Source organism: Mytilus trossulus, chromosome 4 (genome assembly GCF_036588685.1).
Source record: "Mytilus trossulus isolate FHL-02 chromosome 4, PNRI_Mtr1.1.1.hap1, whole genome shotgun sequence".
NCBI classification, from domain to species: domain Eukaryota; kingdom Metazoa; phylum Mollusca; class Bivalvia; order Mytilida; family Mytilidae; genus Mytilus; species Mytilus trossulus.
In genome coordinates, this window is record NC_086376.1 from 74,862,362 (window position 1) to 74,878,600 (window position 16,239).

Here is a 16,239-nt window from a genome sequence, read left to right on the forward strand (position 1 = left end):
GATCTTCTAATATTGTATTTATTGATATTAATATTAATTTTGTTATCAGTAAATTAAAATCAAACTAAATTTTATTTTTATATACATATGCACCTTCTTGGCTCTATAATCTGTCAATACCTGTATCTTATCACTGTACAAGGTCAGGTTTTTCTCCAACTGTTTATGAGGTCTTTACACTAAATTCATTGGATGTTGGATATGTACTGATTGATATCTTAGTTTTGGTGCATGAATTTTTCATAAGTTGTTATTGGCTTTGAAATAGCTGTCAGTGACTTCCAGCACTCACAGATCTGTACTCATTGTCTTGTTGTTGTATGGATGTACATGTACCCATCCACATTCGCCCTGTGTTTTTGCAAGATTTTTTAGATTTGTATTCATCTGAAGGAAGTACATTTACCTATATTTGTTAATTTCAGTGCCATTTGGAGAGTGAGTTGTCTCATTGGCAATCATACAATATCTCCCGTTCCTGGAAGGGAGTTAACCCAATGTCTCATCACAAGTCGAAATATACTGACAATGCCATGGCAAAACACCATAAAAAACGTGAAAAAAACCAAGTGAACATAGAAAATCAAAAAAATGTGCAACATGATATCAGGTCCTCCAAAAGGGTAAGCATATCCTGCTTTACTAGTGGCACCCATCTTGATAGATAAAGAAAAGGTATAAAATGGAATCTCTTTATTTCTGATACATTACATTAAGGAAGCATCACATGGTGATCACATTATCATAGCTGACAAAATCATGCATATTCATGTTTTATAATGTCACATGGTGATCACATTATCTTAGATGACAAAATCATGCATATTCATGTTTTATAATATCACATGATATACTTAAGACAATAAAATGTTTCAAATATATTTTAAGTGATAAATCATTTATCAATATTTATAAATGAATGGAATATTTAATACCAGTATTCAATGCATTATTTATCATTTTGAGTGCCTATTCATTTTGTGAATATTGCATGTTTATAAAAGAAAAATCGGAACAATTAATCACAAATGTCAATCATTTTGTTCTCAAGAAAGAATGAAAATAAAGCAGTTACAAAGTTCTGAAAAATATGAAACCAACAGCAACACTTGATAAATTTAATGCATCTGAAGCTCTTTTCTGGATAAACCTTCATAGTGAAGGCTCAAAGCAGGACTATAATTTGTTGATATAAATATGATAAATGCATTTTTTTTTATTTAAATAATCTATGTTCAACTTGGTAACACTGTATGAGTTTTGATTTGCTTTGTTGAAAATGTTGGTTCAAATTGTGAATTGGAAGTAAGTATATATATGTTTTGCTTACGATAGTTCATTAGGATGAAGTTGTACAACCCTGTAGAAAAACAGTTTGACCGAAGGTGGACAAAATAAAGATAACTGAAGCAGCTTGTTTTCATTGTTTGAAAAAAAAAATTGAAGTATATTCTTTTAAATTTAACATGATAGGTCAAAACTATTTTACATCAATCCCCAAATGTTTAATGCAGTATAAATCTGACAGGACATAAAGCTTGCTAAAGAGTTTTTTTATAAACATGATTTGTCAAAAATAATTACTTATAATATACAAACAAAAAAACATATCATCAGTATATATTTTATTTGGACCCAAGACATCACATCACATGGTAAAACGTGATTACAAATAAATTAAAACAATTGCATTTGCCATTTTTTGGAAGAAAAGAAAATTGTATCATTTTATATGACAAAGAACTAGTAAAATGATGTTTACTCAATTTCAATGCACACAACTTTTTCAATCTCTTTCTCATTTTTTCTCTTTAGGTTTATAGCAATTTTGACTGACTGGTTCTTACTGTAACAGTAAATTAACATGACATACCAACAGAAAAGTTTAACCATAAACACAGTCAACTTTATAACATTGTCAATGAAGATTAATCATTCTTGCATTTCATCCAATGAACATAAAACGGTTTTATAAATGACCTAAACAAGAATGTGTCCAAAGTACACAGATGCCCCACTCAAACTATCATTTTCCATGTTCCATGGACCGTAAAATTGGATAAAAATCTAATTTGGCATTAAAATTAGAAAGATTATAACATAGGGAACATATGTACTAAGTTTCAAGTTGATTGGACTTCAATGTCATCAAAACTACCTTGACCAAAAACTTTAACCTGTAACTCCCACTTTCAATTTCTATGTTAAGTGGACCGTGAAATTGGGGTCAAAGTCTAATTTGGCTTTAAAATTAGAAAGATTATATCATAAGCAACAAGTGTACTAAGTTTCAAGTTGATTGGACTTCAGCTTCATCAAAAACTACCTTGACCAAAAACTTTAGCCTGAAGCAGGACGAACGGGCGCACGGACGAACGATCAATTTACTGATTGTTTTTCTTTATAATATAAAAATACATGTGCATGTACTTAATGAATGCCAAAAAAAATAAATATTCAAGACAAATACAATAGGTAGTCTTGTTTACCTTTTTCTTCTTATCAGAAAAAAAATTATAGATGATTACAAATATACATTAATCTATTATATGACCTTCATCTTCAACAAGATTTTTACAGAAATAATTTCATGAATATGTTCGTCAATATCTGACACAGATAGAGATATTTAAACAGCATGGAATTGTGATTTTTTTTTTTTTACAATATACATCAAAAGGGAATGGAAAAATAGATATATGTAAAAGTGACTTCTTAAATTGCTCATTTCTACTCTGACAACCTCGTATAGCAGAATAATTACCCACATGTTATTATGTATGTACAATTATAATCTCACAACAAATAATGCACCATTGAAGAATCACATGTGCACATTAAATACAATTTCATATTTACAATGTAAAATACTTTGGGAATCTGTTACTTATATAAAAGCACAGCCATGGACAATAAGTAAAATTAAAACTTAACACCAATCTTGTTTTTTAAATATTGTGGTATGGGAATACTGGCCCTAAAATAAAGCAGATTGTTTTAGAAAAGAGTTCGGGATAATGTGATATCTAAAATTAAAAAAATTAAGTTCTATAAAATGAAAATTGTTTGGAAAATAAGGAAAGATCAAATGGTGTTCACATGGTTTCCATATCAGTTGATACAATTTACCATGAATCATATTTTCCATTTCTGCCTTTTTAAAAATATATTTTTGAGACAATTATTTAATTTGTTGACAAAAAAGTATGACTATGTCTGTTACAATGATAAAATGGCAGAGTATATTTTAAACATTTTATATATATATAAAATGATTTTTAACACATTTTGATATGGAAAAATTTTAGTATTGTCAATGGACAAATGAAAAAAGGTCCTTGAGAAGGGTAGGTACATGTAGGTGGTCATATAAGAAATGTAAAATTTCTATGTACTGTTACTACAACATCGTACATGTTTATGGAATAAAAATATTACAATGTATTCTTTAAATCTTTAAAACAACTGTTTTTCTTGGTACACTTGCAGTCCATGAAGAGACGTTTAGTATATTATAGAATCCCATCATAATATAACACAACATGAATTTGTTTTCTTTGCCTAAAATTACAAAATAGAAATGTAAACAAATAGCAAGAATAAGAACTTCACAAAAGACCAAATTAACTTTTCCCCAAAGAACCTATAATTTAAATTATTTAAAAGAATCAGTTTCAAGCCAATGACAGTACATTTAAAAACTATTGTCATGGTAATGAAAAATATATCATGAAAAAATGAAAGTCATTAAACTAAAATCAGTAAATGTATTGTTTATAATTGGTTGATAGATGTGGTTTTACATAACCATTGAGTTGAGAGACAAAATGGATGGGTGAAGGTAAAAACATTAAATCACTATTACAATGTCTTCCATCCTGTTGGGACAAGGATTGCATTCATTGCATAATTTTTTTTAAATATCAACAGTGACCATAGTGTTATCTAAAAATAATTTAATTTTGGATGTAACGCGTCTTCTGATTGGTTGACATTGTTTTGTTATGAGCCCAGAGACATAATTTAGTCATGTGACCGTGACGTCATCATTGTTTTTTCATGGTTTTCTACGATTTGAAATAAAATTTAGAATTAAATTATAAGAAATGACTGTAATATTTTTTCTGTCTATTCGATATATAACATAACAAATGTGGTGCACACTGTTAAATAACCCCCTACGCCCATTATTCAGTGTGCACCAATTTTTTTATGTTATTCCTTCATAGACAGAAAAATTATTTCAGTCATTCCTTAAATATAAAAAAAAATATTATGGATACTTACCGTTTTATAAAATGCTTTGGACTGCATACTTAGTCCATCAGATTTTTCTATAAGATTGTCCAATTTTTCATGTCTATCTAAAACTGCTTCTATTGTGTTATGCTGGGAAAAAACCAATTAAAAATTTAATTATATATGTAGTCAATCAATTTTTGACAGAATGGTAAGCTTAGTTATATATTTTGCCAATCAAATTCTAAATACTTTGAGTATAACATAAAATCAACATTATCAATGATCCATGTAAATGAGGAAAAGATCACATGTGAACCCTTTCATACATTCCTGTTTACCTTACTACATTCCATACACCAAATATAGTGAACCTATTACTGTTGATTCATTATTATTCATTGGATACCAATTTTCGTGGGGTTCGTGGGAACAGGTGAACCACGAAATTAAATGTTCAATGAAGACCGAATTTTCTATAGGATTGTATGCAGATTTTGGCAAAACCACGAAATTAAATATCCACGAACATGTAAATGTTTCTCAATCCACGAAAATTGGTACCCACGAAAATAAATGAATCCACAGTAATTAGAATATCTGAGAACGAGAAAACTAAGCTTTAACCAATTAATAATCAAATGATGTAAGGTCAGTTTAACTCTCCCAGATAGCCTTGTACACCTTACAATCATTTCATGCACCAAATATAGTTGAACTATTGATATTTGTTTTTGAGAAAAAAACTTAAACACAAAAATTTAACATTGTCAAACAAACCATGAAATTAAGGTCAAGGTCAGATAGACCAACTCTACAATACATACCAGTATAATCTTTGTCTCATCTAGTTCTGACTGTATTTTAGTCATGGCATCAGCAGATTTAGGGTCTTGGTACTTTGATAAATATTCATCTAACTCTTTAAATGGTATATCTCTGTTGAAATAGAAAAGAATACAAATGAACACGAATCTACAATAATACACTATTAAATAAATCAAACAAAATGGAAATTTTAAGAAATGACAATCACCTCAATTGCAACATTATATTGTCTCTATTTCTATTGTTAAAAGTTTTGTGCATGTAGAAAATGTGTTTGTGCAAAGAGAAAGGTTTCTTGATATAATTTCATTTGTTACTTTGACAATACATCATTTAGATCCCATTATGGTTTTTACTATTAATGTATGATACTGTGATCATATAAAATATCATTAAAAATCCAAATATGATATAATTTCTATAAAGCATTATTCAACTACACATGAACTTTTTCCATAATTAGTGTTTTCAGGTACATTTTATTTGTAATTTACTTTACCCTTGAAAACTGAAGTTTTAAAATTCAATGTTTTCAAATTACTTTATTCATGTAGTTCACATTTTAAACTGAACTGTATCTCATTGACTACGTTTAGTTTTTTTTCAACTTTTTTGGTGAGCATATTAATTAGTAAGTATATTGAAAAGTTGTTAAGAAGTAAATTCAGAAATGTTTTCGCTGTTCTTTTTTGTTATGAAAATTTTGACAGGATAGGTTTCGCTTTTAATCAAAAGTTGTAGTCTAGGTTTTGATTGCACAACTTGAATGGCATTAATAAATGCATAAAAAACAAGAATGTGTCCCTAGAACACAGATGCCCCATCCACTATCATTTGCTATGTTCAGTGGACAATGAAAGTAGGGTAAAAACTCTAATTTGGCATTAAAATTAGAAAGATCATGTCAAAGGGAACATGTGTTCTAAGTTTGAAGTTGATTGGACTTCAACTTCATCAAAAACTTTCTCGACCAAAAGCTTTCACCTGAAGCGGAACAGACAGACAAACAAACAGACGCACAGACTAGAAAACAAAATGCCCATAAATTGGGCATAAAAATTCTGAATTGATAGCAGTACTTGAAACACCTTCTGATTCTACATGTATGCATGTTAACATTTCATCAAAAGAGGAGTGTATTAGTTAGACCATTACATACCCAGGATTACTAATAGACCACTGTGCCTTTGGTCCTTTACTTGTAAAATCATCTAAAACCTGAAACAAATACCAAAATATAAACAATGAATAAAAGAATTCATTTAATTACAGTAAAATATAAAACTATAAGATTTAATAAGATACATGTATTATATTAAAATTGAGAAAAAAATCACAAGAATTTTTCATTAAAATTGAAATATTGAACATGACTAGTTCCTATACATTAATGGCAAAACAGTACAATGTAAAGTGAACTTAGAAATAGATATAAATTCAGATGTCAGACGTAGAGTACTGAATTATTTAACGTTTTTCTACACCCAGGAATAGATTGATTTAGCCGTCTTTGTCACAACGTTTTGGGAATTATATATCTTAAATGAACTTCAACATTGTACTTGACTTGGTCTTCAAACTGTTTTGATTCAAGCACCACTGATGGGTTGGAATCCTGCTAACATGTTTAACCCACCACATTCTGTATGTATGTGCCTGACCATGTCAGATCAGGAAAACTGTAGTTCAGTGGTAACGGTTGTCATTTGTTGATGTGTCTCATATGACATATTTGTTTTTTGTGAATCTTTTGTACAAAATTAGGCCGTTAGTTTTCTTGTTAGAATTGTTTTACATTGTCATTTCAGGGCCTTTTATAGCTGACTATGCGGTATGGGCTTTGCTCATTGTTGAACGGTGACCTATAGTTATTAATTTCTGTGTCATTTTGTCTCATTGGCTATCATACCACATCTCCTTTTTTTATATTATGTAGACTAAACCTGTGTCTGATGTACCAAATAATAACCCCTGTAACTTTAATGAATTTTTAACTTTCCTTTAACAAAATTGGAATCAAATGGTGATGTGCATTGACAGAATATTTGGAATTATAAGTCCCCAATTATTTCACACAACGCTCAAGCTAATTTAGAACTAGAAATATTGGCATAAATAATTGTCCATTGATAAAAATGTTGTTTGTTATTTTGTTTTTTTAGGTTGCATTGATGTTTCATTGACATTTACCCCATGATACATTAAACAGAATGTTTTACTATCCTTATAAAAAAGTTTTGTCAAACAATTGGGGATTTCTGTAACTTTTCGAATATTTGCCATGGTTCTTTGTTTCAACATATCTAATCTTGATGACAGAAAAAAATGTCTGTTATAAAATAGTTAAAGTCATAAGAAACCTCAAATTTAAAAAAAAATATGCATATGTTTTTTATAACTAAATGGATAGTTTTCATTATACAACTTATGTACATATACTTTTTTCTGAGGAAAATTCTTTAATTGTCCACATTTAGAAGAAGTTCACTTATTTTTAATTGCTTGCTTCCAGGAAGCAATTCGCCGACATATTTTCCGTATGCATAGTGACCCGAGCGTACCCCTCCTCGTAAAAATCCAGTGACCTCAATACGCATGGATCTGTCATTGAAAAAAAACAAAAATCTGAATATACATGTTAAACACGTGCTAAATACCCATGCTTTTTGTGATTTGTTTACTATAATGTGACAATCCGTAAAACTCTGCTTCAAAACACGGCATTTAATGAGCAGCCATATTTGTTAAATCATAACAAAGAGAGAGAAAAAAAATTTAAGATTATATGATATATTTGCGAAAATAATGATAAAATCGTGCACAGAGGACTAAGTTAATGATGTATACATGCATTGGTTCAAGAATTGGACAAACATTATTTTTCACCACTCACTCGTTTCATATGACTTTTATTCAAAGTGTAATGAATGATTCCACTACTGAAATACTTAAACACACATTTACCTTATTCAATAAAGTATGAGCTACCCTGTTTGGATATTCATGGTCACCTATAACAACACCAGCCAGTGAATCAGATCTAACATACACATGACAGATGTATTCTGAAAAGAAAAAACAATATTCAATGTCAGATGAAAATCAAAATGTGTAGTTGGTTTTTCTTATCATAAATATTTCCAACCACAAAAACAAATTGTCACTTGATTATTTGGACTCTGCTATAGCTTTCATTTCTCATTTTCATTAAGGTACCAGCTGATGGGAGTGATAGCCAAACAAAAGCAAGGTATCATAATGTGGTTTCAGGTTTTTAGGTGAGTGGCAAGAATGGATGGATCAGACCATCACAGGATGGGCTTAAATTATTTCAATTTTAATTTCTTTTAAAAACAATGTTAATAGTTTTGCAATTACTTCAAAACTACAATGTGTCACTTCTGGATTCGGTTTTAATGTTCCTGACCATATGAGTATTTGGACCAAACAGGTATGGTCGGGGTAATTAACACGTTTACTTTAAATATTTTTAAACTCTTCATGATGTATGACCCTTCTAATTGTAACGTCATTAAAATGTCATTTTATTATATTTCAATAATAACAAAAAGTATCTTAATAAAAATAAGCAGTTTCACAGAACTAACTGTACAAACTATCACTGTACATTTTTAAGTACAATAAGAAGATGTCAAAATCAAATGCACATATTGTAAAAGTAAATTTTGTTACTTTACATATACTGATGGTTGACAGGGCATCTGGTGATTTACCACTTTTATGTATTGTGTAAAGTAGATGCAATCACCAGCAAAGACCATAGTTTATTTATTTTGTTCTGTGAATATGGTGTACTGCAGTTATGCTACAAAATTGTAGATCTAGACGGCTTCTAAAACACACTATAGACAAATTGGAATGGCCCGAGACCTTGATATTACTGCATGCAGTTGCAAACAATAGGTGTTACTGAAAAGGTTTGTGCACAATCAAGACGTGCAAATGCAGAAAAGCTATGGTACCATGTGGAAGTAAATGTTATCCTTAGCATACATGAAAGAGTACAATTAGCGATGAAATCTATGACAAACTGACTGTGGCTTCTATATTTTCAACGTTTATGTAGCCTTTGAATTACAAAATTAATACATTTTCGTTTAACCATCATTGTTTTTTAAGATAAAGTTTATTGTATTATTGAAATGTTTCTGATGCATGTTTGAAAAAATCACCAGCCAAATATAAGCAAGTTGATGAAGAAGTTCATGGTATATCTACATTCTACATGTATATATACAAATGTATGTTGTGTTTAATGTTAATATTCATAGGTGGATCCAGGGGGGGGCCCCCCTTTTGTTGGAAAAATTTGGTTGATTATACATGTATAGGGAATCATCGGCATGACTGGAGCGGTCCCCCCCCCCTTAGGTCAGTCTTTTGGAAAAGTTTGGGATCGGCCACTGATATTTTTAATATGTTTAAGGATATCTGTAATGTTTTTAATGTCTAGAATCTTGAGTTTACCTTGTTCTTTAGTAGATGACCTTGAACAAATTGCTGTTCTTTCTACGATAATTTTACTGGTGAAATCCATAAACTCTTTGACACTAAAAAAAAAAGACAACCTAAATAATTGTAACTACAATGACATGTACATGTAACAATATAACACATTTAATAATCTTAGAAATGGCAGCTAGAATTGTACAAAATAAACATGACAAATTAAAAGTCATGGCATCAGCTGTAATTTAAAATACATGAACCATATGGTTATATAATACTCATTTAGCTGTTAACTTCTTTTCTACCAAAAAAAAAAATAGACAAAAGTGTGCAGTTATTAAAAAAATTAGATACTTCTAAAACTTTAAAAAAAAAAAAGAAAAGTATAAAGCCATTTTATTAAGATATCTTAATGTTTTCTTGTCCTACTTAACTTTTACTTGGGGAGAAGAAAAAAACCTGGTGGTTTCAAAGTTCCATTGGTGTTTACTGGTAGAACAACATTTTAGAGGAAAGTACAATAATTGTATTAATGAATTTCATTCAAATTTCAAGTAACTAAATTTTGTTCAATTCTTGAAGAACATAAATGTCCAGATTATCCTTGACCTACTATATTAAAATGAACTTACTGATACAATGCATATGTATCTACAACTAGTATTTTACTTACCTTGACCTTTGAAAATATCCAAAAGATTGAAGGTCATGTGTAGCAGCAAGAAGCCTAACTTTCCCATTGGAATCTTTGAATAGCACTTCTATACAATAAAGCTTCATTGTTCCTGATTTTTTTTCTGAAAAAAATGTCAAAGATCAGCATTAAAATATGTTTGTAGGGAAATAAACACAGTGCATAGATTTGTTACTGTATATTATGTAGTTACTTAATAAAATGATATCTTGTCTTCATATTCATTTTTTATTTGTACAAATGTAATTGTAAACAGGTGTTCCGCAGGGCGCAGCTTTATACAACTGCAGAGGTCAAACCCTGAACAGTTCGGGCAAGTATGGACACAACATTCAAGCTTGCTACAGTTCTGAATTTGGATTGTGATCAAATTCTTGACATAAAACAAATGTCAAGATCCTTCAAATGTATTATGCACTATTGTGCAACTAAAGATTTCTTCTTCAAACTTTTAAAAAATTTGGAATTTGAGAAACTTGGGACAAAATATTGAATAAAAAGAATGGGGAATGTGTCAAAAAAAACCAACCTGACCATAGAAAAACAACAGCAGAAGGTCACCAACAGGTCTTCAATGTACAATGTAGCGAGAAATTCCCGCACCTGGAGGCGTCCTTCAGCTGGCCCCTAAACAAATATATACTAGTTCAGTGATAATGAACGCCATACTAATTTATCCATTCACTAAATCTAAAGTTATTGTCCGGAAACTAAATGCGGCTTAGGACAAAGAAAACATGATACCATTATACGATGCAAAAAAAAAATTCTGGTCGTATAAAAAGGGTGAATATGTGGTTTGCAAACCTGAAGGATGCAAATGTTTCTTTGGAGCAAACAGACCCGATACCAAGTCATACTGCCATTTACTTGAGACTTTAATTGGAAAGAATTTTATCACCTGTAACATGTGTAATGTTCATTAGTTTAGAACAACTGTACTTTCGTTTTCAACTAATTTAGATAACTAACACTTACTATATCTACACTGTTGTAATTAATTCAAATGAAAATTTGAATTTTTCAGGTTTTTCAGGTCCAAATGAAATATGTTGAACAAAATATTTTCCAATATTTTGTGATGAAAATTATGTTTCCGTAAAGAGAAATCGAAATCTCCCCTTCAAAAATGCTTTTAAGATGTGACAAAAACAAATCAAAATAGTAAAAGGGTCATTATGTTTTGAGAAATTACTATAAATGTCACATGAATCACGGGCACTGATATTTGGCAATTTTGACAACACAGGAAATGACGTTAAACTGAGTTATCTTCTCTTGATAAAATTATAAAACACAAAACTTACCGGACGCGTGAATCCGTATTACATATACGGAAAATGCTCAAAACGATAATTGACGTTATTTCTTGGTTTTCTTTATATTATATTTACAATCATCATCTATGTATGAAATGTAATCAAACGAAATCATTTCCAAACAAAATACTTATCTTTTGAATATATTTTTGGCTGAAAAAATAATACAACTGTCTTATCATTTAGTCCCAGATTATGATATTTGATCAGAAATCTTGTGATTTTCTTGAAATTATGTATACAATATTACGACTTTTTATAACTATCATCTTTTGAAGCAACTCAAAAGGGTCTGGGTGTAGGACTTCCAATTCTGTATTATTATTTATTTTTTTATTATTTTTTTTTTTTTTTTTTTATTAGATCATTCGTACTATATACTAGTATTGGTAAACCCCCGTCAAGACCCTTACCAAACACCAAACTTTATTTGATATGAGATCTAGCGGAATACTTTCTATACCACTACAGTTTATGGTGAATACTGAGCATATACTGTATATTATGTTATTACATTCACTTATAGGATGAACGGATAATGGCATATAAACCGGAGGGAAAATATGATACAAGTCCAAACCGGAAAGAATATAAACGAGTCTAAATTGAAAACTACGTTAAAACCTATGATTGCGTTGGATAAAAACCGCAATTTATATACGTGTGCATTTTAAACAAATTTCGCTGTAGAAGGGTCTAAATACAGCAGCACAAACACCATTTTCCAAAAGACCAAAAGAGAGTATATTTAAACAAAACACATTTGACTTACAGGTCGAACAACTGATGTTCATAAACCCTGCTGACTGTCATTGGCGATTGCCGAATAAAATTGATCACGATAAATCTTGTAGTGTGGGGGGGGACACACGTTTGGACCCCTAATTTGATGGTCGATCAATTAATGTGAATGGGGACATGTAGTTTGACCCCCCTAATTTTAAATGACTTGATCCGGCCCCGGTGATGGCAAGTCAATTTATTTTGCAGATCAAAAATAACTTTTGTCCATTTGGATATAAAATAGGGCCTCTAAAGAGCAATTGTAGTTGTATGTGTCGCTCATAGTCAATGTTTCTATTAACCAATCATGTTCTTTCAAACATTGCATGTGGACAAGACTAGAATTCCTGACAAAAAAAATGCTGATCATGTGAGGCTGATTACTTTGTCTGTTTGATTACTCTCTATCTTCTTTAGGATTTTTTTGCTCAAAACATAAAAAGGGGTACCAAAATACTTACTTAAGTGCAATCACAAATATGAAGAGCCCTATTAACTATATTTATAAATTTTTACTTGTTTGTGGATCTTACATTGCTTGTTGTTTTTGTTGTTCAACGTTTCTATTTATCTTCTATAATTTTATCATAAAATGCAAAACGCTTAAAAAAATGAATGGTAATTTAAAAATGGTCATAACTACAATAATGAGTAAGATTATTTCCCCCACTTGTCTAAAATGTAGATCTTTCCTTGTTAGTCACTATTTTTTAAAAAGTTTCTATCTATCTTTTACAGTTTTTAAGATATAAGGTAATGACGTAAAAAAAAATGGAAAAAATTATCACAACAAACAAATGGAAGTTTTTAACGACCTTGACTGGCTATACAGCCCTTGCACGGTCGGTAAAAATTATCACCAATAGGCAATAACTCTTATTATCGGTCGTCCCACTGTCTATATCACTCTGTTCAGCTCTTAATATTATTCCGTATCATGTCTTTGTGACGTCAAATACGTTGACCCGGCCTTTATAACTTTGACCCGGACATATCAGCGACGTCATAATGTTTGAACCGACGTTAATAACTTTGACCCGAACTTATCAAGTCATCTTTTGTGTGCTGGTGAAACAAAGAAAAGACATCTGAAACACGCAAATATAGCCCGATAAATCGATTATCAGATTATCTGCATATTATATTGTAAAATATCAGCTGCTTGAAATTATATGAAGGCTTTTTGATCTCGTTCGCTACGCTCACTCGACAAAAAGCTTCATATTATGTCTCGCAGCTGATATTTTACGATATCAACATGCAGATAACCTGATAATCGGTACTAAGAAGTCGACTGACGACTTCGACTTCTTCGAAAATACGCTCTTATTTTTAGATCTTGATTGCTACCTGTTTGCACCTTAACGTTTCTCTCTCTCTGTAATAGTTTTCAAGATATAAAGCTAAATGATAAACTGAATTGGTAAAATTTCTGTTTAAGAGCAATACATCCTATTTGAAGTCGCATGACAGTTTTGACGACAATGAACAATTAGTAGAGCTCAATATTATGAACATTTTGCCCTTGTCAGATTTAACATGTAAAAGTAACATGTTTTATGTGACATACACAAATCCATATCTACCTGTACCAAAACAACACTACAAGGTGTACGTAGAAAGGCAACATCAAACAAAGAATTCGCTAAGAGTGGACAAGCTGGAAACATAGAAACATTTTTGGCAATATTTCATTTTGAAGTGTAAGCATCCAATGGTATGATTGCATGGTCTTGCTTGTACAAGAAAGGGAAATTATTAAAAATAGTTTCGTATGTCAAAAACGTATGGAGTGCTTTGCAGTAACATAAATTGTCGTAAGTTTTATTTCGTTTTTTGTGGAGTTAATTGAAACGTCGACTTCGACTGTCAGACGAAAAAACAAAACAACTCAAAACTATAATAAAGTTTGTAATTACAATTGTGCAATACAAACAAACGTGATGGGAGCACTGCCGGCAGGGGGCCCAGGCCCCCTCTTTTTGGGAAAAAATTGGTTGCTATATAGGGAATCACTGAAGCGTGATTAGAGTGGGCCCCCTCTTAGGTCAGTCAGTGGGCCCCCACTTTTGAAAATTCCTGGATCCGCCACTGACACAATCTTATCAACCGCAGAAGTTTTCTTATTAGAATAAAGATTCTTTGAAAAATTAAAGCCAATGAAAAGGGTACCTATTCTTGATATACTTAGTTACTAGATTTTGATAGCTATAAATATCTGATGGAAAACAGTCAATATAAATTTAAGTTCTTGGACAAAATTTGTTTAAGGATTTCCACAATGATCCATTCTAGGCGCATGCAGTATTGTTTAACCTATTTCGTAATTATTTTCTTAATTTTGTAAAGGAAAGTGCTCTCTTTAACTATCCGGGTGATTGACATTCTCAGGACCAGACTTACTTTAGAGTAGGAAATTTTGAACGGTTAAATTGGTTTTGGAATTAACAGTTAAAAGCAAATTCAGAAGAATCTCACGTTTTTGCCTGTAAAAACACAGATAATCAGAACTTATAAGATTTAATTTGTTTGAGAATGACGCTAGTGTTAAAATGAAGCCAAACTTCTGTGTGTGGCAATGTTTTATTATCTTATACTTGATACTCATATTTCTGTTATATACCAGAAAGCATCAAAGCAACAGAGTGAATCGAAAGTAAACGTATTGGTAAACAATTATCATCATTTGAAGCTGATTTAATTATCTGTTAATCATCTAGTACTTCGAACTGATACGATAGTTTAAAGCATTTTTGGGGGGAATGATACTTAAAATATGAGAAAAATACAGGAACTTTATCTCTGATGAATAGAAAAGTACTCTTGAAAATTTACTTATATAACCAGGTTTACCATTATTAAGAATTAAAACTATAGAGGCTCTAAAGAGCCTGTGTCGCTCACCTTGGCTTATGAGAATATTAAACAAAGTAAGCAGATGGATTCATGACAAAATTGTGTTTTGGTGTGACTATAAAGGACAATAACTCCTAAGGGGGTCAATTGACCATTTCAGTCATGTTGACTTATTTGTAAATCTTACTTTTCTGAACATTATTGTTGTTTACAGGTTATCTCTATCTATAATAGTATTCAAGATAATAACCAAAAACAGCAAAATTTCCTTAAAATTACCAATTTAGGGGCAGCAACCCAACAACGGGTTGTCCGATTCATCTGAAAATTTAAGGGCAGATAGATCTTGACCTGATAAACAATTTAACTTTGTCAGATTTGCTCTAAATGCTTTGGTTTTTGAGTTATTTACCAAAAAAATGCATTTTACCCCTATGTTCTATTTTTAGCCATGGCGGCCATCTTGGTTGGTTGACCGGGTCACTGGACACATTTTTTAAACTAAATACCCCGATAATGATTGTTGCCAAGTTTGGATTAATTTGGCCCAGTAGTTTCAGAGGAGAAGATTTTTGTAAAAGATTACTAAGATTTGCGAAAAATGGTTAAAAATGAACTATAAAGGGCAATTACTCCTAATGGGGTCAACTGCCCATTTCAGTCATGTTGACTTATTTGTAAATCTTCCTTTGCTGAACATTATTGCTGTTTACAGTTTATCTCTATCTTTAATAGTATCCAAGATAATAAACCACAAGAGTGCACACACTGAAATGTCTCGCCTTCTTTACTAATCATTGATATTATGTTGATAGTCCTAAGTATAAAGCTTTATAAAAGTTTATTAAAAACTATCACATAAACTTAACATTAACCAAGATAACTAAACAAAGACCAATGAACCATGTAAATGAGGTCAAGGTCAGATGAACCATGCCAGGTAGACATGTACAGCTAACAATGCTTCCATACAACAAATATAGTTGACCTCTTACTTAAGAATAGTTATAGTTAAAGAAAAATAGACCAAAACACAAAAACTTAACACTG

The 16,239-nt window shown here is 30.9% G+C and overlaps 1 protein-coding gene across 1 annotated transcript; it reads right to left on the reverse strand.

The window, feature by feature from the left end:
* Window positions 1-678: 678 nt before the first annotated feature.
* On the reverse strand, window positions 679-11,513 carry LOC134715972 (synaptobrevin homolog YKT6-like). Its single transcript, XM_063578587.1, has 8 exons — window positions 11,210-11,513; window positions 10,211-10,334; window positions 9,556-9,638; window positions 8,032-8,132; window positions 6,227-6,285; window positions 5,067-5,178; window positions 4,288-4,389; window positions 679-3,561 (listed from the first exon to the last, which is right to left on the reverse strand). The coding sequence occupies exons 2-8, from the start codon at window positions 10,315-10,317 to the stop codon at window positions 3,526-3,528; spliced, it is 600 nt and encodes a 199-aa protein (XP_063434657.1). The 5' UTR covers window positions 10,318-10,334; window positions 11,210-11,513; the 3' UTR covers window positions 679-3,525.
* Between the last annotated feature and the right edge of the window lie 4,726 nt (window positions 11,514-16,239).

Excerpts from the sequence above, each read along its gene's own strand:
- LOC134715972 (XM_063578587.1), bottom strand. The coding sequence starts at position 10,317 with ATGAAGCTTTATTGTATAGAAGTGCTATTCAAAGATTCCAATGGGAAA. Across the intron at positions 8,133-9,555 it reads GTCATCTACTAAAGAACAAG|AATACATCTGTCATGTGTAT; the intron begins GTAAACTCAAGA and ends TTTTCTTTTCAG. Across the intron at positions 5,179-6,226 it reads TGGTCTATTAGTAATCCTGG|AGATATACCATTTAAAGAGT; the intron begins GTATGTAATGGT and ends CTATTTCAACAG.